The sequence below is a fragment of the Malania oleifera genome, chromosome 3, assembly GCF_029873635.1.
Source record: "Malania oleifera isolate guangnan ecotype guangnan chromosome 3, ASM2987363v1, whole genome shotgun sequence".
Lineage (NCBI taxonomy): Eukaryota > Viridiplantae > Streptophyta > Magnoliopsida > Santalales > Ximeniaceae > Malania > Malania oleifera.
The window spans coordinates 122,894,553-122,902,701 of record NC_080419.1 but is presented as its reverse complement, the minus strand read 5'-3'; the positions used below and the strand labels follow the sequence as shown (position 1 = coordinate 122,902,701).

At 33.6% G+C, this 8,149-nt stretch overlaps 1 protein-coding gene across 1 annotated transcript; it reads left to right on the top strand.

Annotated features, from left to right (window-relative positions):
• Positions 1 to 256: 256 nt before the first annotated feature.
• On the top strand, positions 257 to 2,326 carry LOC131151542 (uncharacterized). Its single transcript, XM_058102784.1, has 3 exons — positions 257 to 798; positions 889 to 952; positions 1,838 to 2,326. Exons 1-3 carry the CDS (start codon positions 257 to 259, stop codon positions 2,324 to 2,326), a joined length of 1,095 nt encoding a protein of 364 aa, XP_057958767.1.
• Positions 2,327 to 8,149: the final 5,823 nt, after the last annotated feature.

Below are 8,149 nucleotides of genomic sequence, written 5' to 3'. Positions count from 1 at the left end.
AGAATTTTTGAAATCTCAAGAAATTGAATGGGAATATAGTTCCTTAAAAAAAAAAAAAAAACAATTAGAATGAAGAAAATGGCAAGGTGGCCGATTGTATTTCACCAATTAAAATCCTTCTTCTTCTTCCTCTTCTTCTTCTTCTTTTCTCGTAAACCCATTATCCTCCTATTTATACCCGTCGTTCAGCGGCAGTTACAGCCATAGCCACCTACCGAAGTCATAAAAATATCCTATCTACTCTCTCTCTCTGAGAATGGAAGCCAGCAATAATTACAACGACCTCGTGATTCTGAACGACGACCAGCTGCGCACACTCGCCGAGCAAATCCGCTACCAGGAAGCCACCGTCATCCAACAGACCAACTTCAAAACCCCAAAGGAGCTCTTGGAGTTCCTCGCCAACAGCAAATCCAGCCAGGAGTCCGTCCTCGCCCTCCTCGCCACCGGCCAAGAAGTGGTAACCAAGTACCAAGACGACGCCGTTAAGGGCCCCATTGCACGCGACTTGCACCTCTACATCGTCTACTGCTGCAACAGCGCCCTCCAGACCGTCCCCAACTACCACGTCAGGAAGGGCTACCTCCAGAAAATACGTGACCACGTGGACGTGCTCCTCAGCGTCCTCGATGACCTGGACGCCGCCGAGCAAAACCCCGTCGCCGTCGTGGCCAATGGCGTCGTCCAGTACAAGAATGCCATGTTGATTTACACCCGACAGTTCAAGAGCACCCTCTCCTCCAACTTCTCCGCCGCGCTTAAGAACGAAGGCGTCAAATACGAGAACCTGGTGCAATTGTTCGTACCCGTATATGTATACATTCTGTACATTTATTAATTTTTTTTTTGGTTCTGCTTCTAATTTTTTTGGCTAACTCATTTAATTAGGTATGCGAGCAAGCTTGGATTTCAAGGACACTTCAAGGACTTAGAGGATGAACAAAAGGCACAAGTATGTAATTGCACCTTTAGATAATTAATTGCCAATTGTCACTTGAAAATAGTCGGATATAAAATTGCTAGTTATTACAACAAACAACAACAATGAGCCTTAAGTTACCATTAGGTGGAGTTGGTTATAAGAATCTTTTTTCATCAATTTATCCAATTCACAGCATTTTTCTCTATAATATTAATGACTATTCAATCATTTCTCGCAATCTCATTCTAAGTAATAAGACTGCTAGTTATTAATGTTCTAAAATGTGACATCTTAACTTAATGTTTATTTTTTTGGCTAAATGAATATCATCCTCTATCCATCCTCCATCCCTCATGAAGATCCTCCATCCTTCATCCTTCATGAGGGATGATACTCAATATTATTAAATTGAATATAAGCACCATCATCCACTCAATTTTTTCAATGTGAGACAAACTCACAAGTGAAGTTCTCAATAGATTTGGATGAAATATAATATAAAATTATATTAAATTTATCCATATCTACTCAAATTTAAATTTAAAGTCGAAAATTAATGCATCTTAATTTAATTGGAGATGAAGATTGTTCATTCATCAATAGATTTTATGATAAAAGACATTCATTTTCCCTAAAGTATTACAAAAAAGATAGAGGCGTTCCCTGAGAATTAAAAATTTTCACAAACTTTCTCTGAGATTTTCCAAAAACACACACACACAAACCTCCTCTTACCTTAAGGGAGGTCCCTAGAATTCTTAAAATTTCAACGGAGATTTATGAAAATTTTAAAACCTTAGGAGAGGTCATTGTCTTGTCAAACCTTAAAGGAGGTTAGTGTCTTTTGTTCTATATTTTATCATTACTTTCTTCTATCAAATATGTGTATGATTTGTGCGTATACAAATGGTGTAGGTATTTGAGTCAATTATTGCTACATCAGGACGAGAATCATCTCCAATCAAAGATGTGATGTCAACAGCATCAAAGGCTAAAGGCATTGCTGTGAATGTTTACAAAGTGGGGTCAGTGGTGTGGGATATATACTCGTCGGATCACAAGTTTAAAAAAGAGACAATTGATGCAATAGCGGCTGTAGTAAAAGAGAAGGGAGCGGAGTTGGGGGAAATCATTAACGCAGCATTGGACACAGAACTATTGGTGGTAGAGGCGGAAGCGCTATTTGTGACCTTGGCTGGAATTGCAGGGGGCTTCTTCATTAGGGAGTTCATTGTGGGAACATTTGTGGGTTGGTTGATGGATGCCCTTTTGGGCACCGCAACCTTTCCTAGCAGCGCCAAAGGACTTCACTGCTACATCTCTTCCCTACCTGATGGTGTGGCTTTGGCTCGTGCAATTGCACATGATGGCACTAAAGATCCTAATGTCAATTCCACAAATTGATGAGTGCATACTTCTAGAGAGAAATATTTAGGGGGTGTTGGTGGAACTTTTACATAAAATTTGCAATTTACCAATTATAAAATATCATACAAGTACTTGAGCCCACACAAGTGAAACACATGTTTTCATGTGGATTTCATATCACTTTATTGAGTTCAAACACTAATATGTTATTTTGTTATTAATGGTAAATTACAAATTCTATATAAAGAGTCTCTCTATGTCCCCACATGTATTCCTAATTGATTTGCACAAGCCAGCTATTCTAGATCTCTCTCTCTTTCTCTCTCTCACACACACTTAACGCACGACCAAAGATGCTTGTGTGGGTTGTGAATCAAGGCTTTATCCTTTTGAGTTAAGGCGGATTCCACTATAAATAAATAAATAAATGTGCGTATTATCATCTTATATATAACTTTGTTTCTATTTTTTTTTTGAAATTGATACTTGAAAATTAACTTTTGATTGGTCAAATGAAATATATCTTGATGATACTTTTTGAAAAATGAACTTACATGAAATCTGAAGCTGATTGGTGAAATGAAATATATTTTTTGTTGATACTTTTTGAAAAATGAACTTACATGAAATCTGAAACTGAATTTGATTCTATTTGATAAACCATCATATGAAGAATTAATTTACTTTCCAAATATTGTTAACAGTATGCTTATCGTAATGGAGAGCCCTATTAAGGTTCACTCATTTTTGTTCCTTATTTGTAATCATTAAAAATGGGGAGATTAGGCCTAACAAGGCTTATGAATTTTATTTTGATGATAACAAATAAATGAAATTTAACATATTTTGGTTAAGTGATGATGTTTCAGGAAATCAAGTATATGAGTTCAAGATCAAAGTGCTCACAAGCCTTATTAAAAGTAAAATTTGTTGTGACGTCCCAGAGCGCGTGTCCCCCAGGGTATCGAAATAAAAATTATGGTTTAAATTTTTGAAAAAAAAATAGGAATGGAGTCGCCACTAACCTTTTAGTGGGGTTAGAACCCTTGATTACTACCCCATTAAAGGTAGAATCGGTCTGTGTTACCAAAATCGGGATCGAGAGTTCGGTTACGCCAGGGGAAGGTACGAACACCCCCTACGCGCTTGTTTTTATGAATTGTACCTAATTAATTATGAAATTATCCCGCCAATTAAATTTAAAAACTCTTTAAAAGTACTCCCTTTTTGAAATACACATGTAAAGCAATAAATCACACAAAAATATATATAATATATATTCCCTCAGAACTGGGGTACATGAAGCTCGAAAGCTCATACCCTTTTTTTAAATCATAGGGAATGGAAAATCAAGAAAATAATTTGAACAACATACTCCCGGGATTTTTGAAATTCTTATAGAATTTTTTAAGTGGGAAAAATAATGTTATGGGAGGTTTTTTTATTTTTGGAATTTATTTCGAATAAAAAAGAGTACCAAAAATGTTCTTCAACTTCGAAAATATTTTTCTTGATTTTTCTTACATTTTTCTGATTTTTTTTTTAATTTTGAAATAACAAAAAGACAATTAAGGCAAAATCATGAAAATCAAGTCCAAAAAATATATATATATTTTTAGATTTTTGTTTCTGAGTTTTATGAATTTTTTAGCATTTTTAAAATTTTCCTAATTTTCTCTTTTTATGTTTTTTTTTTTTTTTTTAGTTTTCTCAAAATTTCAAATAGCTAATATATATGATATGAACAATAAATAAAGAAAATAACATAATATTAATACTATATATCCTAACACATAAATATTAGATATCATAATAGTTAAAACCTCAATGATAAAGCTCAACTATTAACAATCAATTAAACCCTAATAATATATTCTAGTATGGAAATAATTAAACCCAAGGAATTATATACAATATATCAACAATGGAAACAAGATATGAAAACAATTCAAGTTACAAACCTATTATGCAAATATATATAAAGACAATAAACATGCAATACTTAGGAAACGTATCAATACTAAGGCAAACAATATACAATAAAAATGATAAATATACTAACAATAAATTAAATGGTAAATATGCAAATAAACACTTAAGGCAATAACAATGATATATATATATATATGCAAACTATATAAGAACTAATAAATGACAATAATATTAATAGTACTCCAATAATATAGTATTAATACTAATAAGAACATACCAACAATATAATAATATTACTAATAATACTATACAAACAATGTAATACTAATACTAATACAATCAATATACTAATAATACTGATAATCAACAAAATAATAACATTACTAATAATAATACACAAGCAATATAATACTAATGCTAGTAAAATCAATATAATAATAATACTAATACAATTAATATAATGACAATAATAATATCCAAACAATTTACTAATAACAATATATAAATAATAATAATAATAATAATAATAATAATAATAATAATAATAATATTACTAATAATAATATACAAATAACAATAACAATACGATCAACATATAAAAGAAAACAAAAAAAAAAAAAAACAAACCAACAAACTTATCACAATATCAATCTTTAAACATACACAATGAATATTAATCCCTGCAATGATAAGATTATATAATGACATGAATATTAATAAAAAAATTCTTCAATTAACAATTTTAATATATATAACAAGGATAAAACAAATAAAAATTTAAACTTTAAAACATAAGGTGAGTATGTGCATGAGGGAGTAGAGGAGACTCAACGTGGGGGCACCGCCGGAGCTCAAAAATTGGTACAAGATTGTGAACAATCCGTCACGAACACTCGACATCAAAACAACATCATCATCAAACCACAAATAGTGACAGAGTGTTAGCAACAGCAGCATATTAAAAACAGGGTATAACTAAGTTCACGTAAGCAATTCTTCATGAAAACACCCAACTTCCTGCCGAGGGTACATGTATTCGTCCATAATGTTGACAAGAAATTCTCCTTCGTCTGCTATGGCTGGTAGGGATGCTGTGAACAGCTCACAGCTATCTGTTGGCTCCGTCAGCAATTGCCTCCTTCTCCATTCTGCTGTGTGTGCGTGGACGGTGAGTTGCCACCTGGAGGCTGGTAGAGCTGGCATGGGTGCTTGGTGTAGTTCGTGCAGTAGTATAGGAGGCTGCCTGGGGAAAGATGGTGATCGGTGATGGTCGCGTGAGGCTGAGGGAGAGGATGGAGAGAATCGTGTGTGGGGTTTGACAGAGATGGAGAATGAAGGAGAGGGAGATGAAGCCTGCTGTGTCGCCGTGGCTGGGCATGCGACTGGGTTTGCTACGGCTGGGCAGGAGAGACCATGGAGAATGAGCGAGGAAGAGGGAAGAGAGGGTTGTGAGATAGAAGAGACTTGAGAGAGAATGGGTGGCGGATGGGTGCGTGAAAGAGAGGGAGAGTCGATATGGCTTAGTTTTTTTTTTTAGAATGGTCTTCCCTACCGCCGTTAGCTAAGACGAGGAGCATGAGAGAGATGTGTGAGTGTGGATGCCCCCAGCGGCCTCTGTGCCTCCTCCCTTTTGTTATGTCTTGTGCCCCCCTTTTTATAAAAATTTTCAAAACCCTAAAAGCCTAAAGAATATGCCACCCCCTTCTTTGCATGGATGGGCTTTAAATTGCAATGACCCATGAATTTTATTTAGGTGCCCAATAAAAGAGAGAACTGGTAAAAATGAATTTAATCCCGGAAATAAAAAGAACCCGAACTCAATTTAAAATAAAAAACTCGAAATCAAAAGGGACTTAATCCTTAGGAAAATTAAAAGACACAATTTAAAATTAAAAGACTTGATTTCAAGATAACCAAGACTTAATTTAAAAAAATAAATGAGACCCAATTTTAAGAACTCAATTTTATAATTAAAGAAGTCAACTAAAAATTAGAAGAACTCAGTTTTAAAAAGAAATTAAAATTAAAAGGATTTAATTTTTAAAATACATGGGACATAATTTAAAAATATCAAGACTTCAATTTTAAAAATATCAGGATTCAGTTTAAAATACCCGGGACTCAATTTTGAAAATAATTGGCAATCAAGTTTGAAAATACTAGGACTTATTTTAAAGAATAAAAGAAATAAATTTTGAAAATGACTCAACTAAAAATAACCTAGACTAAAATTTAAAATAAAATGGGACTCAATTGGGACTTAATTGGATCCTTCTAATTCATGGGATGCAAAGTCAGTTTTTTTATTGCACCGGGCCTCCTCAGAGAACGGTCTGGTTAAAATTGGGGTGTCTACAAAAGCTTATACTTATGGAAAATAAAATGAAAGCTGAAAGGATATTGAAGTTTGGATTCAAAGATAGATAAATTTGATGAAGCTCAAAGTATATTGAAACTTGAAATCAAAATGGACTCAAGGAAAGACAAGCATGAAGACTTAAAGTGCTTAAAATATTTTAAGTTTAAGAAAGTCTCATGTGAGTATTTCAAAATTAAATTTCAATGTGGATGCATTGAAGCTCTTAAGATTTAATCATTGACTTAGAAACCAAATTTTGAAAACCCCGGAAAATATTTTTCAAAGTCTCAAAGTAGTATGGAAAGTATAAAAGTTAAACAAGAATTTTTGGAAACATAAGTAAACGAGATATGAGTTTTGACTGTTAAGGTGACTGACCTTTTTATGTTGTATAAAATTGGGAAATAGAATAGGCTCAGTCAACAGACCATGTAAGTTCAGGCTACTGACCTCATTATGACTTTTAAATTGTATTGAATTTTAAAAAGTTTAGGCAATTGAGTCTAAAGTTCAGTCGATTGACCCTTCGTGAAATTCAAATTTAAAAAGCAATGAGAAGTTTCCAAAACTAAGTTTTTCAAATCTAAAAGTTATGAAAATTTGGGAAATACTCCAAGTCACTTGATAAACATGAAAATCACTTTTTAAACTCTCTCTCTCTCTCTCTCTCTCTCTCTCTCTCTCTCTCTCTCTTTATATATATATATATATATATATATATATATATATATATCCCCTAATTCTAATGATTTTTACAGCACCAAGACATACAATCAGCATTCAAGCTTATTCTTGCCTACTCTTCAAAAGCTCTATTACTCAATCTCTTGCTGAAGATTTCTATCGAAAAATTGCTGATTAAAACCTAAGGTTCTCTGAATTTTACTGAGTTTCTTGAATCAAAGAAAGAATCTACGGTGATACAAATCTTGAGCTTCAATTCTTTCTATATTGATATTTAATTGAAACATATTTGTTGTGCATTAACTTGTACTAATCAGCTCTTTTGAGAGTATCTTTGTATACCGATTGTTTCTTGTTTTCTTGACGGTTTAGGATTGTTGAATCGTTGGTTTACCAAACGTGGGGTATTACTTGGAGAGGAGGGCTCTATCCTACTTGAAAGAGTGTGTAAACAGTTTGCTTCGCCTGTAAGGGAGTGGTATAGTAAAATCCTTGGGTGTGTTGCCTAAGGCGAGGACGCATGCGGGTATAACCGAAACCTATAAAAATTTCAGTGTCACTCTCTTCCCTATTCTTTTTAAATTTCAGCACATATATACTGAGTGGATTTTTATTTAAATTGCTCGAAACAATTTTCTGATTGGGAATTGCGGAAACCTCAAAAGGGGAGTACGTTGATTGAATCTTGTGGAAACCTTCTAAGGGAGTACGTTCATTAAACAGGTCACTCATTAGCAACATCTCAACATCAAAAGACTGAATCATGGAAACTTGCTAGAGTTGTTAAAGTAATTCACAATTGTGAAGCATTATCTTGATTGATTAAATTATCCTATTGAGTTTTGGTTTAAGTTGTGTCTTGGCTGAATTTGTGATTGAAAATC